At 41.9% G+C, this 15701-nt stretch overlaps 1 protein-coding gene across 5 annotated transcripts in view; it reads left to right on the forward strand.

The window, feature by feature from the left end:
* kiaa0513 (KIAA0513 ortholog) overlaps positions 1-15701 on the forward strand; it is a 44207-nt gene that overhangs the window by 13031 nt on the left and 15475 nt on the right. For all 5 annotated transcript variants that reach the window (XM_088614017.1, XM_088614014.1, XM_088614018.1 and 2 more), the window contains exons 2-7: positions 4199-4883; positions 7863-7962; positions 9076-9149; positions 12602-12672; positions 13976-14183; positions 15537-15577. In XM_088614017.1, the coding sequence (XP_088470143.1) occupies positions 4354-4883; positions 7863-7962; positions 9076-9149; positions 12602-12672; positions 13976-14183; positions 15537-15577 (1024 nt within the window). In that variant the 5' untranslated portion in view covers positions 4199-4353. The remainder of the gene's footprint in view (positions 1-4198; positions 4884-7862; positions 7963-9075; positions 9150-12601; positions 12673-13975; positions 14184-15536; positions 15578-15701) is intronic.

A 15701-nucleotide genomic window follows, 5' to 3' on the forward strand; every position in this document is an offset into this window, starting at 1 on the left:
GGAAAGCCAGGTAGTTACTGTAGATGAGATGGGGAGTTGATTTGCCCTTGCTGTTTGGAAGGGCTCCCTTACTAGCTCTCTTATGGATTGCAGTTTTATTGCTCTTCATTTAATAACTCCCAATATATCTTCAGCAACTGTCAAGCCCTAAGGTAGTGATCGAAAGCTGGCTGGCAGGATGGATCACTGAGTGAGGGAGGCCTTGGCACGCTAGACCGATCATAACACGACCTGAAGAGATTGGATTGTCTTTCACATGAGGCACAACTCGGCTCATACTGAGGTTAAAAGGACACTGTGGGTGTATATCCATTTGACAAGCTGTACACCTGGCAGAAGCATAAGAGAGAGGTGGCTGGATATAGTGTACCAGCTATAGTGTATAGCACTGCTTTTAACTCACTCTGGTTTGTCGATTTTCTTTTTTAAGCTGCTTCAGTTTAAGACTATGAGGAAGAGAAGACCGCCGTTCATACTGGCATGTTGGGTTGGATTGCAAATGTTTTCTCTCATTGTGGTCTGCATTCCGAATTTCTCTACTGTATTGGCTGTGTTTGATTTGTAAGACCTAGGAGAAATGAGTGAAGTAGTGACTATTCTATTAAAATAAAAACAAAGGCATATGACTCAGTCTCAGTAAAGGATGCTAGAATTGAAGGGACTGTTGAAAGAAGAAAAAATGAGTTTCATAGGGTGCTGATGAGAAAGCCATGCAGAGTTTGCAGGCACTTACCTGTAATAGATGGTTAAAATGGAAGAAATCTCTCATTGTCTTCTCATCCACTTTCGGAAACAATTCATAATATACAGGAGGTGTGTCTACACTGCCACAAGTGCGAGTTGTGCAATATTGTGCAAAGTAAATTTGTTTGCTGCACATACTGTAAAGCCCCATTATTAAACACGCAATTGAAATTCAAGCTTGCAGATACAGTAATAGAGCAGTTCCTGTTATTTCCTTCTGTGGCTTGATTTCCACAAAAGACCTTTCAGAACGGCTATGACTCCTTTTGGAAGATTCCCCTTTCTTTCAAGTGAGAGCTGAGCTTTCCATTTCGCCCTAGTAGTCCTCCGCGGACTTGTCCAGCCCATTTTGGCTCCTGTCGATTCTTTCAAGCCAAAGCGATATGGCATTGGCTTTTAAAACAAGGGTTGATGGAGCTTACGTATTCCTGCCTATTGTAAGACTAGCTTTCTTCTGATCAGTACATGCCAATTAAATCTAAATAAATTAGGATTGTTCCTAATGTCTGAACACCAAAGTAGAACTGGAGGTGTCTGGCATCTAGTATACAGCTTTCTGTCGGGTAAATGTGTGTAATAGTGCGTTAGTTTACAAGGACTCTGAAGTCAAATTTCCCAAAATACTGTAAGGTCTACTGTATGGTAGACATTTCCTAAATAGCTGAATTTATATTAAACCTGTTTGCCTTTAGGAAATGAGGGTCAATGGACACAGGGACTGTGGCCAATTCAGAGCCTTTCCTTAGAACCCTTGTATAGTGTATAGTATGTATTCAGACATCCTGAAAATAAGGTGAAGACGCCAGGAGAGTGCATACGAAGATGCATAGATTATCAGACAAATCAATTCTCCTTTTTTACGCAAGATGTAGTTATTTCACACACACCCTATTTATGTGGCCCAAGCTGTTATAAGAAACTAGTTGAGTTTTTTAAATCAACAAACTACTACCAATCAAAGGAGCAGAGTGGCCACTGTGACCTTTCTTTACTTTGTGATGGTATAAAGCTGCGGTTCAGGGGTTATAGTGGCTACAATATGCTTTTGTGGATGAGATGAAATACCTGATGTTGAATGTTGCTGCAGTATATTGCAGTGGTGTTTTCTTTGCCCCTGCCTTAAAGTGTATTGTATTAAATGGGTGCATGCTATGTATACAGTACTGTGGTAATCTAAGACTTTTATTGTTGCATAACCTGTGTTGCTCTCTTTAATTCCCGATACTTGTTGCACTCTAATACACTGATGCAATTGTAGCTAGCTCCTTTAGTTGTATACATTATGCAAAGACTGGTCATTTACTTTTAATTTCCGCACAGATGGTTTAGAGTTCAGGAAAAAGGTTTCCTGTAGATCTGGAAAGCAAATACACACTATAATTCACGCCCCACTTAATCTTCAACCCAACACCCACCCCACCTGCAAAACTTTATTTCCTCTGTATTTTTTGCCTTGAAAGACCTAAATTGGTCTGTTCAACTACAACTAAGTTTATAGAAAAGTTGATGCATTTTGTGTGTGGTTGTTTTGTGTCTAGAGAAATCTCATCCTTTTGTATGGCTTTTTTTCAATTTTAGAATCCATTTGTTATGCTCTGCCAATAGTAAATTACCTATTACTAACAAATTCAGCCTGGCTTAATGTTACAACTCCCACGCAAGCTTGGAAGAGCTAAAGACGACATGTTCTGCATGCGTATTCATAACGTAAAATATCAAACCATTCAGTTCCTGTTACAGTGCTTGTGCATAGTGCAAACATAGCAGCTGAGATGAGATTGGCACAGCTCTCTCCGATACTGACATTGTCTGCTCTTACACTCCTGGGGTGTTTGTGCATGTTAATTAAATGCTGCTGAAAGTCCCTGTGGGAATCACCAACTATGTACTTAATCTTTTTTTATTTGCTGATCCTATAGTGACCAAAGACAGGGTGCCTTTGTCCAGTCCATGTCCTCGAGGGCCAATGTGTCTACAGCTGGATTTTTAATCCAACTACTTTATTATTAGATTAATTGCCCCAATTAAAATGTTACTACCATCTCTTCAGGTGCTTCTATTTTAAAGACTTTGAAGGACAGACACACTGGTCTAATAAACTCAATTACACTACAAATCTGAGAAAACTCAATCTGGACAGTAGTTGCTTGAAATGCTAGCCCCCTCGATTTACTGATTCACTGATTTATCATGTGAGAGATGGCCATCTTTTTACATAGATAATTAGCAATTAAGTGTTAATTTTTTACCAGATGCTGATCTTAATGAGGGCACAACACCTCCTTCCATGATTAAGAGATATAGAATCCAGTCTGAGGTTCATTTTCTTGTCAGTTCTCGGGTTGGATAATGCATGATTCTTCTAAAATTACAGTGTAGTAACCTCAGCTTTCTTCTAATATCCCGTTATTATCAAAAGGTCAGACCACTCTGCAGGCTATTTATTTAGCAATCCCAGCTGCTGTCTCCACACCCATCCCTCTTCATATTCGTTCCTGTTTCAGTCTGAATTTTCCCTGAAGCTCAGAAGTGTTTCAAAAGCTGAAATTGCCACATCTCCCGTCCTTGTGTTTCTATTTGCCACTTGCTTTCTGCAAATTCATTTTACAGTCCTGCAGCATTTTCACAGATGAGAGTCGCCCCTTTCAGCACATTTTCAGGAGTAGCCGTTTCACAAGGGAGGCACTTGCCTTATAGAAAATGTCCTCTGCTGCTGATCGGCGATAATTGCATTCTGAGTCATACTCCTCACCCATGCAAGACTGGTGACTGGGGAAAACGCAATTCAAAATACCTAGAAAGGACAGGTTTTTCCATTTTAAAATCGTAGCCCTAATTGCTGAACAATGGCTGATGCTTTCATATAGCTTTTCTCTAAATAGCTGGGTTAGGGTATCGAGTTCAAGTTCAGGGTTCAACTTCTGCTTTTGTGCTGGCTGATCGAAATGTTACTCTCTCAGATCTATTTTGTTGACTGTTCTTTACAGACCCCTGAATGTTTTATGTCTACTGAACTTGGTGTCGAATTGATGTTTGTTCTCATTTACGCATGGAAACTTTCATGGAAACCACTTCTGCACATTTTTACATTTGTTAAGTAGTTAACTGGTAACAAACACAGGCAAATGCTGTGGCCTTCTAGAGCCAGAACTTTTTTCATTTTTTCTATGTGTAAGAGCGATTTGAGTTCTTTTTTTTTAGGAAACTTGCGTGATCTGTTACATTTAAGATTCTACAATGTCTTATTACTGAATTGTGCAATCCAATACAGGCAGCGCACCACATTTCTGGAAATGGCAATTGCGGGGAAATTTCAAGTGACTTCATGAATGGCAATATATACCAGCCTCACCCGGGTTGCATTCTGCCCATTGCTGCTTCTTTAATCTCGAGTGTTAGGTTCTTAATGCCGTGGCCTCTGTCAAGCTCACTGTTCTTATCTGCCCTTTTTCAGGGACCACGCCCACGATGAGACAGCTGGGGGAAAGGCGCCCGAAGATAAAGCACTGTGGCAGCATGATCCAGTGACAACCTGCTGTTTCCTTTGTGCTCAAAACCGTTGAACAATTTTATCCCTGCTGCTCATTTTATTTCATAGCAGTTGCCATCATGGAAGGCAAAGATGTTGCCGTAGGCACCCTGATAGACTTCGACGCGGAACCTTGCTTGGTGGAGTCGCCACCCGCCGCACCAGTTAGTCACAGCGCCCATTATTTTGGCTTGGACTTCTTGGGTGGGGAAGCAGCGGCCCCTGACGAAATGCCGGCTTTGGGTTCGAACAGCTCGTGGCCCGATCAGGTGGGGGCCTCCGTTGCCGAGGTGACCGAGCACACGGCCCTGGCCTCAGACGGCCGGTTGGACTCGGAGGCCTGTTGGGCCGAACCCAGCGCCGGCTGCGGGGTCCCGAGCCAGAGCCAAGGCGGCGAGGACCCGTCGGGCGACGAGAGCGAGGCCACCGAGTCGGCCGACAGCGAGAACGAGGCCACCCACTCCCCCTCGCGCGAGGACTGGAGCGCCTCCCGCCGCTCCTCCTCCAACGAGTCCTTCTCCTCCAGCCAGAGCGCCGAGTCGGAGGACGCCGAGACGGCCGAGCGCCGCGAGTTCATGAAAGCCTACGTGGAGAAAATATTTCACGGGCGGTAAGAATCATTTCCGTGAAATATTTCCGTTGACCTCATTTGCCAGCGTTGGTCCATTTCCAGATGTTGTCCAGATCCCTTCAGCTCTCCTTCACCACAGTTTGTGCCGTTTCTCGAGTTAGTGAATTATATGGATGTCTAGAATGGATAGAGGATAGGGCTAGAGCCTCAGCATTCATCATTCTGCTAATTTATGCTTCTACATGAAGATGCTGTGAGCAGCATCATTACTTTGTGCTTATGTCAATGTTGTTGGTTTTCTGAAGCACCTTGTTGACTCCAGTCCCTATGAATTTCCTAAGCTTATTGGGTTAAAGCCAGCATGGTCTAGTAATGTGTTTGGTGAATTAAAAAAAAAACAGTTTTCTGATAGTGAGGTGAGAAGTTCATCTTGCTGAAGTTTAATCTGAAAGAGCTCAAACTCTGTAAGAGTTTTAAAACCTCAAGCAAAAGCTCTCTTGCATTTCATGGTACCGACACTTCGGGATGGCTTTGTAAGACTTTTTGCAAGTGAGAAATCTAACACTCTACTGGGGACATAAATAGTTGCACCACTCTTGGTTTTCATCTTGTGCCCTCTTGTATGTATCCAAGCACTCCATTTTTCCTTTATGGATTCTGTGAATTGCCTTGTAAATATATCCTTCATGCTAAATTTAATATATATGTGATAGTGCCTGGTTTATATACTGCAAATTCAGTGCTTTGACTGCTGTCTTACTTGGTTTGGTTTTCAGCATTATATTCCTTTCATCAGCCATCTATTGTTATTCTGAAGAAGGCTTTTTCAGTTTCTCTTCAGAATCTGTCTTAATTTTTATGATGTTCTCTTTGGCCTCAATGTTGTGGTACAGAGCATGTTCACATCTTGTAAGCACCTTTAGCACTTGGGGGGGAAAAAACTGAGAGCATCCAATCAAAAGTGATGGCAAAGCTGCAGTTAAACTTATACCTCACCATCTACATACATGTCTCCTTCATGATTGGGTGAAGATATGAGTAGTGGCAGATGACCACAGTTTTGCAAAAGCAAGAACATTAGGAAGAGACTTGGATAATGATCCTCTCGCCTGGCTCCAGATTGAAGCACTCGGTCTTTCGCTTCACCCGCTTTGTTGACGACTTAATGAAACTCGTAGATCTAATTCATTAGAGGTGCACTTACTGTTTCTACATCTCACGTTCGGGTTCCCTATGGAACCTGCAAGCCTGTGGCTCTCCAAGAGTGAAGTTGTCTTCAGAGGGGTTTCAGAACCTTAGTTGTCATTAGCGGCTCAGTCTGCTGGTGCTCTCTGCATGTCTGTCTTGACAGTAATGCACTGTAGTTAAGTTCACCAGTTATTGTTCTCGGTGTAATATGTAGTTATGAATTGCCAGTGATCTGGAAGTCTGGAAATAGCCATAGGAAACCCTTAAGACCTGGACTGGCATTACCCATGAGCCTCTGCACTGGGCCACCTCCTCTCAGGGCTCTGTGGAGAAGAGCTGTGTGCATAGCATGTTTGGGGGGGAAATGCTGTCTCCTGTGAAGGGCTTCCTGGGTAATGAATTCTGACATTTGTGAAGGATTCAGAGATAATACCCAATTCAGCAAAAGGTCAGTTGGCTTCCTTAAAGGAAAAATCTGTGATATGGAAGTATGCTGAACAAATGTGTGTCAGGTTGCATTTGGGACTCAAGTTGTGATAGGGCTTAATGAGCTGGACTTGTGAGGGTGTCAGTGTAACTGTTATGACCGAATGAGTTGCTGGAAGGAAAACAATTCCTTAGGAGGTTTTCTAAAGACTGTGAAGGTTTTGATTGAAAAGAGGCCTAGCCCTCCTGGGGGTCACTTCGGGTAACTTCAGAGTTTTTAAAGGAAGCTATATGCATTTTTCAAGAGGTGTTTGTGTGTTTTCTTATTAAGCAGCTGGGACTCAGCATCACTCCACCAAACTGTATATTTCTTATTACTGTATTTTCAGTTGCAGCAGCAAGGAACATTGTATTTTTCGTTTTCTGTTGCTTTGTTAAAATTTAGGTCTGCTTGAAGATCTGTGTGCTGGACTTCGTGATCTAATACTGTAGCGCATGTATATACTAGCCATTATATGGTTGTATACCTACTGTATGTGACATTACAGTTTGGCAAGCAAGAAGGAGTCAGTTATGATGTAGAAATTTGTCAGAGGTTCTTCCAGCTGTTTTGTGATCTAAACACCTTCCACATTGACACTAGTTATGTTCCTGGTGCTGGAGTTCACTCACTGGACCTGCAGTGAGGTATCTCAATGCTTGTGTGGGCTACTTGCATACTCAGAACTGCAGTTGCTGACCTACTTTTTGGATGATTTGGATCCTTTTTGAAAGCCACATCATCTGCTGCTACAGACGCTTTTGCAGCTACAGTACATCATCTTATTGCTGCATTCCTGAGGGGAACAGGGTACCTGAAACACTTTTACACAATCACTAATTTGCCTTTTGTTACCATTTTTGTACCTTGGTCATAACGCACACTACTTAACATTGGTAATATTATTTTTATATAAGGGTTACATTTATTAAAAATGAAAATGAGGCATTCGTACAGCTTCTCCCAAATCTTTGTAGAAATCAACTACTGATCCCAACAGTTGATAGTTGTAACAGATGTAATATGCATTTTATTGGGCTTTTTTATGACCTTGCATCCAGCTGTAATCTATTGAGTGACTTTTATCATAAATTTCAGTATTTGTAATCGCTTTTTTGTTTTTATTTACAAACTTTGTTTTAGGATGGACTGCATTATTCTTGAGCATTTGAAAACTTGCCACAATTGTTTGTGCTTTAAAAAACCTAACAATTCTAACATCAACTAAGCATGGGTAGTTTGTTATCTTCAGTTTAATTCGTTTTTAAGTTTTGTGGTTTTTTTTAAACATTTAAGCAAATCATCATTTCACCGAAATAATCGGATAGTGCCTGACGCTTTGAGGTGCATCCTTGTCTTCCCAGGGATGAGTTTGAACAGGAAGAGAAGGCACGCTTTGGGGAGCTGTGCAGCGGGGACAATGGGAAAGGCAGAGAGTGGTTCTCCAAATACGTCAGCGCTCAGGTAAGAGTCCGTTCCTCTTGAAATTAAGCTGTAGTAAAAGCAGGGAAATGTGGCCACCGTACTGCAAATTGCAGTCTGCAACTTCCAGGGAGATTCACTGTTTTCACACCCTGGTTTCAAATTTCTACTGTAACAGATGACGTGCAAAGTGACCCCCATAAGCACCCCTAAAGAGGAGAATTGTCCTCTTTTCCAACAGTACCATGTGTCCATGGTATAATGCTTTCTGCATTAGGCAACTTGATCTGCACTGCACTGCCATTCTGCTGTGCTTGTGCATTCTCCAATCTGCGCTTTGTGATGTGTGCACATATTGTCACTCTGTTGAGCTAGCTTCTGTTAATGTGTTGGGTACCGATGTCTCATTATGGGCCATGCCAGTTTCAGCTACTTCATTGCTGGCTGATGGGATGTACTGTAGCTCATTTCAGAGTAAATATATTTGAGCCTGGGGATAGCCAATGTAGAGAAATTGAGATTGGAGGGTATCTTTTACAGTAACTAATGAATATTAAGGTATAACAAATGAAACATAGAAAGTGAAGCCAAAACATATAAGGACTGCTGCTGACATCGGATAACATTTCCTGTACAAAGCTGGGGAAATGGAGCAAGTGTGAGAGACCTCTGTTGCTAACAAAATTAAATTTTGCAAGGGGATGCATACGCTTAGAAAATGCGGCGGCATCTTGTTACAGAAGAACCAGACCTGTAACCCATGTGTCCGTAAAGGCAGACCTCTGTTCTGCTCTGTCCTGTTGTTCAGCTTACTGAGCATTTTCTGAAATGGCGTTTCATTCGGCCAGAGAGCCCTAGGGTATGGATACATGGCATACTGAGTGTGTCAGCTTTGTGCTGAAATTCAGTCTCCTGATATACTGCGCAGTATTGTTCTCCACAGGTCAGGAGATGGGAAGTAAAGACAGTCAGGGGTAAGAAGTCTTACATCATGAATCATTACACTCTCTTACTGTATGTATTGTTCTTGCTGTTCAGCTAATGAATGCCTTAGTGCCTCACTCTGGTTTGTGAATACTGTGGATTATTAAGAAGATGTTATTTATGCATATAAACAATGTAGATGTAGAACATTTTTTTTTTTCCTTTTTGCAGCGCTGCCATTCAAAATGCGTCTCGGAGCAAACCTTCTACAGGCTCGTGCAGTCTTTCGCAGTCGTTCTCTTCGAGTAAGTTCCAAACTTTTCCCCCCCCACCTCTTTCAGCAATAAGGAAAATGCAGCTGGGCCACTCGCACTCCTATTCCAGTAACTGGGAAAAGGGTTTCGAAGGGAAAACTAACAGCCCTTCAGAAAGCTCAGGCAGCAAAGCAAATAACAATTATGAGGTTGTTTCTGCAAGTTCTCCTTTAGGGGTCTGAGTCAGCTTTCACCCAAAAAAACAAAAAAGCCCTACAGGGCTCAAAGTGTAATTTTATTGAGAAAATCTGAGAAGTGTATGTAAGGTGCACTTGATGTTCATCTTGTAAAAAATAAATAAAATAAACATAGGGATGGATAATTAGCAGAGCAACGATAAGAAAAGAATAATATATTTGCACTAAGGGAACAGATGGGATTTCTCTATGAACACGGGTAAACCACAGCACACCCCTGTGTTATTGGAAGGATATGGAATTGAGGCTAGTGCACATTCCATCTTGCCCAACAGACTTGATCTGATTCCATTTTCCAGTACTGCCATTACACCACGTTTCTCATGAGAACAGTCGCAGCACAGCATTTCCAACATCCGCTTGCTGCTTGCTGCCCAGGTGTCACGGGGGAGGAACATTATTTCGCCATGATCATGGTGGGTCAGCGCTCCTGCCATTGTTTTGACAGATCTAAAGACATCCAACTTGAACTAAAACTATATTTAGAGCTCAACATAAGGCCTGGCTCTGCACTTAAGAGGGCCCTGGGCTGAAAGCATGAAAAGTATTAGGGAGGATAAAATATATATGTAATCCGACGAATGGACATTCTTAAACTGCAGGAACATTGTAAAGGCTTATTGCAGAGGTCATTAGGAAACAGCTGCTTGCCAGGGGATAGTCCTGTTGGCTACCGTGTGCAGGAAAGGGGGACGAAGCCTGTGGTTCAGCAACATGGCAATAAAGAACACGGGACGCATATTCTCCCTCTGTACAGCACCACAGAAAAACTTGTTACATAGGTTGGTCGGCTTCTTTAAACTGTCCATCCTATGAGGAAGGGGGTTGGGCACTCAAATCAGGTTGGCTCTTTCAAAACAAATTATGGGTACAGGCAGAAAGATTCTGTATAATGGAAAATGAAACTGCATTTACCTTATTTTCCAGCTGGTTCTGTGTCACCAGTTCACTTAATTTAAAAAAGGTGCCGTCCTTGGGATGAAATGTAAAACCTGTCTCTCTGTGGTCATTAAAAATCCAGTGGTTTACTCTGAAAGAGTAGGGGTGCAACCCCAGTGTCCTCGCCATATGTTTCCCTGGCCTTAACCAGTCATGGTAAAGTCTCTGTTAACTGTAAAGCGCTTTGAGTACAAAGTCCAGAACTGCGCTATGTAAGTGTAAGGAATTATTAGTGTTTAAAAAATTCCATAGAATATTTTGGCTTGAAAAAGAACATGTATGATAATTTTCCATGGGCAGCATTGTAGCTTATCCGCTTAATTAGTCAGCAGTAATTAGGTAAACTAACCTAGTAGTTAACATTGCTGCCTCGCAGCACTGTGGCCCTGGGTTCAATTCCTGAGGTGCTATCTTTGTGGAGTCTGTGTTCACATAGTTTCTCTCTGGGTGCTCCAGTTTCCTCCCACAATCCCAAAACGCATTGTACTGGTGGTTTAAGCTTCTGAGAAAGTTGGCCCTGGTGTGAGTTTGAGTGTGCTCTACGACGGACTGGTGTCCCATCCAGAGTGTATCCTGCCTTGTGCCCATTGCTTGCTGGGATATGCTCCTGCTCCTCCCCCCACCCTGTATTGGATAGAGTGGTTAGAAATGCATGAATGGATGATAATTGTGCTACATCGTTAGGTGGATATCTTCCGTACTTAGCTCCAGTGTTCAATAGAAGCATATTGCCTGGTCTGCTTTTTGCAGCAGCAGCAGTGTGACTCACACACTTCAGCCTGCTGTTCATTAATTACAGGCATTAACTTGCATTTTGTCCCTGGGTCTGCTTAAAATAGAAGCCCCTGAATGTCATCAAGATGGAATCGATAGAAATCGTCTTGTGCCTGTCATGTTTGTTGTACATCATCTCAGCAGTTCAAATGCGGTGGAACAGGATGTAATTAAAATAGAAATTAGCATATAGTACCACTTGATTCCAGCACCTCCTCTTCTAAAGCGGTAGTGCTGGAATGATTATTAGTCAAACATTAGCTGAACACACCACAAGACTTGTGTAATGTGAGAGGATTTTATTCTATTCGCGTTTGTTCCATGAATGCAGTTTTTGACTTGAAACAACAGGATGCAAGATGTGGAGACATCTGTTTGGCTGCGAAAGCCTCCTATCAGTTTTAATTGTAAGGAAAAATATCTGCAATCCACACTCCGTGAGAAAGCAGTTGTGTCAGGAAGCAGCTGTCAGGGCGCTGTTTTTCTTGTAGAGTGGTTAGTGTTCCTGTTGAATTGCAAGCTGATTCGAATAGGCCGCTAAAGGTTCTAAGGAACCTAGGATTTAAGGAATTCACCTGTGATTCTGTGCTGCACCAAACCCCTGACAGTGTAAAAACTATTAAAAAAAAACACAATTTTGACCTTTTAGGGACTTTGAGATTGCAGCTAAGCTGAGAACTTCTCCTTAGGTGTAATTCTGTATTCTCTAACTCGCTTAGTTATAAAATGGCAGATCAGGACCATCATGATGCTCACACAAGTTTCCACCTGTAAATGACTAGGAGACTTTTGGACTAGGAGATTGTGTCTGCTTTAAGGCACATGACCTTTTGTGAACGTGCAGTATGCCTTGCTATTAGAATAATTAAATCAATTGCATAAAAGTAAGTTTTTTTTAACTATGTAATACAGGTTGTAATCAATTAAACAGATTAAAAAGAAATAGCTGTAAGTCTGATGTACTAAACTGCTCTCCAAAAGAATTAGTAAATAATCATAAAGATTACAAATGATGGAGAGCCATGTGGCCCATCTTGCTTGTGTGGTTGCTTGTAGCTAATTGGATGCATGTGATTGGTCATTCCAGGTTATTGTTCTCAACAACATGACCTGGTAAAAGTTGCCTCCTTGGTTTGAAATGCGCTATTAGTTTCCATTTGTGTCCCCTGGGTTGTTTCACTGTTGATCCAGAAAGTCACTGGGATTCATTGAGGATCTTGGATACTTGAATTGGGTCTCCTTGTAGTGTTCTTTTTCAAGCCTTTTCTACTGTTTGTCCCCTGGAGAATTTCCTGTTGTTTTAAACAATCCCGGGCCTGCCACTATTAAAGCACTTGACACATTTTGTTATCGTAGCTCTTAACTGCAAAGGCTTGCCAATCAGTTTAAGGCACATGTTGGGATGTCAGTTGACCGTTAGCTGGTGTTAACAGTGACAGCTGAAGACCTATCAAGGGCAGAGAGAAATGTCTCCTCCCCTTGTTTTCAGGGAGGCTGTGATAAGCACGAATTCAAACATGTGTTCTGTTGCAGGTGCTATCAGATGGATGATTACCCTCCTGCCAAAAATCTCATGACCATGTGCTTCACTTACTTCTACATAGGTAAGACGCCAAGAGTTGAGTTTGGAGGAAGCTGCAACTTGAGTTAATTTTTAGCTGATCAAGTTTAACATAGCTTTTCCCCCTTTTCGTTAAGAGATTTAAAAAAATTAAAAATTTTGACAGATTCAAATTACTGTCAGAGAACGGTAAATATTTTCAGGTCAGTTGCAAGAGATTTGTCCTCTTGTGCTTGTGGAGGCTGTTTGCTAAAAGACATTTCCTCTGAAGCTGCAGACTCCTGAGACAGCTGCTGAGTGCTTTGACGTTTTCCCTGTTATGAGCAGTGTCTCTGCTTTATTGTAAGATCAGAGTATTTGATATTACAGGGTCCAAATACACTGAACAACTTTTGAAAGGAAGAGTCCTTGTCAAATGTTAGAGCATATTAGAATACGTACTTAAATTTCTTTGTAATATGACATGCAGAGGCAATTTTAAAAGATGCTTTGCAAAGTGGCAATCAAGCAAATCCCATTGGAGGGCTGGAAATAAATAAAACATGTTTGATTCTTTATACATGCCAGTCATTCTAATATGAATCATTTGTTGAATCATCTTTCTTTTCTGTTGTTGATTACCAGATTGGTACATTTTGAAGCAACTGTTAACATGCAGCATGACATTGCTTCTGTTGCTTTTAATTTCTGATGGTGAACACGTAGTTATGGTTCAATGTAATGTGAACAAAAAATGAAGAATTCTGAGAATTTTCGGTTATATGAAATGAACTCCATTACTTAAGGATCCATGTGTTCTGAAAGGTGTTTCCTGATTCCCATGCATCTTGAATGAATCCAGTTTTAATTACCTCAGTTACTTAAGAGCTAGCAAATTTGTTTTGGCTTGGGATTTTTGAATTTATGGTCTGTGGGTTGAACAAAGCCCCCTTGTTGTGGGAGGTTCTTCAGCACAAGATCAGGAGACGGCCTCAATAAACACAGAAAGACTGCCCCACAAGGCAGACAAGACAGCTAAGGTCTCCCTGCACTTTTATACAGTACAGCTTCATGTGGTTCATTTGAAGCTGAACATGTCTGCTCCTAATTTCATTAGGAGTAAAACCAATTACTGCTGTTTTTGCAAAGTCAGTTCTTATCTCACTTTAACAGAACCTGAGGCCTTTTGGTAGCTGATACAGGCAGTGTGCTGCTCAGTTAACATGTTAACATATTCCATGAATTATTTCATACAGTCCACATCACAGGTAAGCACTTCCACTAGAACCTTGAAGATGAGCCGATGTCCGTTTCCCTCTTCCACCCTGGAAGTGTGCGGTTGACAGCTCCGTTGTTCCTTCTTCCAGGGAAGGTACAGCTCTCCCCCACCGAGCTGCTGGAGAAACCTGCAGCGGGGATAGACTCCTACCTGAAGTCGGCCAACACGTGGCTCGCCGGGAAGAAGGACATCGCCGAGCGGTTACTCAAGAACACCTCTGCCAAGACGGAGAATGTCAAAGGCTTCTTCGGGGGGCTGGAGAGCAAACTGCGGGGGCCCGTCCTCAAGAAGAATGAGTAAGTGGAGTGACCAGCGCGAAGTGTTGCCACGCGAATTAGCAGGCCGGTGCCGCACAGATCCAGGATAAATCTAGTGCGTCTCAAAGGAGAGCGCTTTGCATTGACTTTTGGAGCTTTCTAGAGAAAGACTTGGTATAACACTGGCAGCAGTTTTTAGTCCAGTTGGTTTGTAAGCCCAACGAGCAAAAAAAGTGTATAAGCAAGCTTACTGATTTCTAAAGTACAATTAGATCTCTCTTGCTAGAGGCATTATTCCCAGAAGAGTTCACACTTGCCATTGTATTATAATGCTGTTTTAGTTAGGGGGACTGTGACAATGGTCCAACAGCTACAATGGGAGTCTGTTATAGCCTAGCAGGGCTTTGTGCCTTTTATATTTATATTTGATAGCAAAGGGCCTTCCCTCATCCGAGCTGCTGGGCACCTTATCCGAGACCAGGTACAGTTGCAATTTATACAGATTAAAATGAAAAACAAAAACGTAGTTTCTGCATTTCACTTTAATTCAAGTTTGGAAAAGGAAGGTACCTCATCAAAGTACTTGCTGGCTTCAGTCATGTGGGCTACCCGAAGTTCTCTCATCATTGTCTGACACCAGGGGAGCAGAGGGACAGTCTTGCTTCCACTATGAATAATGATTTTCTCTCCCCTCATTATGCCAGTATATATCCTCAGCACTGATTGTGTTGCCATCAGCTCAGCATGTAACTGGCACATCTTTTTGAAAAGATTTTTTTCATCAGCCAGTAGGAGGTGGGGAGTTAACTTTATTAAGCTCAGTGGGGGGGGTGGCATGCTTTGTCCTTTTCTGTGTACGTTATGTAAAATCCTCCAGTTGCTTACTTTTCACGAGATCCAAAAATAAACATTTTTGCAATAGTAAAGAATGGATTTGTGATAGTAGATCTGCACTGGATTATTGTGTATTTAACTCTCTCGAATGCGGAATTAATCTCTGTTAATGTTTTTGCAGCCTCTAATTGGTATTATTTATCTTAGGTATAATGATTGTTGATAGGTGCATGATTATTAATTCTTGCTTGCAACATACTATATTGAGATTTTTGTTCAAAGGTTTTTTCCCCCAATAAAGTCAATTTTATTTCAAATGCGCGGAAGTCATTTTGCATTGACTGTGCAGTTGTAATGCTTGTGTTTTATACAGGGCAAAAAGAATTCTTGTTGGAAGAATGCTGACAAGGGCAATGGGAAAAAAAAGGATGACGACAGCAAGAAAATCTGTCTCTGTGGCTGATGCACATTTCCATCTCGAGAAACCTGTATTCTTGGCTGCCTGCTCTTTTTTTCCCCCCAACTTACGCTTTTTTTTCTTAACATTTTCTTTCACAGAGATGCAGAGGCTAAAACTCATGGGAAGCCGAAAAAGATGGGTATGTGAGAATTTCGTCTTTTGTCTTTGTGGGTTCGAGTGTCAGCTGAGCTTGTGGCCAAGGGCTGCCAAGCGGAAGGCACTGGAGGCGATGAGACAGACAGATGCCAAGATCCCAGTAACAA

This window comes from Lepisosteus platostomus, chromosome 20, assembly GCF_059453375.1.
Source record: "Lepisosteus platostomus isolate fLepPlt1 chromosome 20, fLepPlt1.hap1, whole genome shotgun sequence".
Taxonomy (NCBI): Eukaryota; Metazoa; Chordata; class Actinopteri; order Semionotiformes; family Lepisosteidae; genus Lepisosteus; species Lepisosteus platostomus.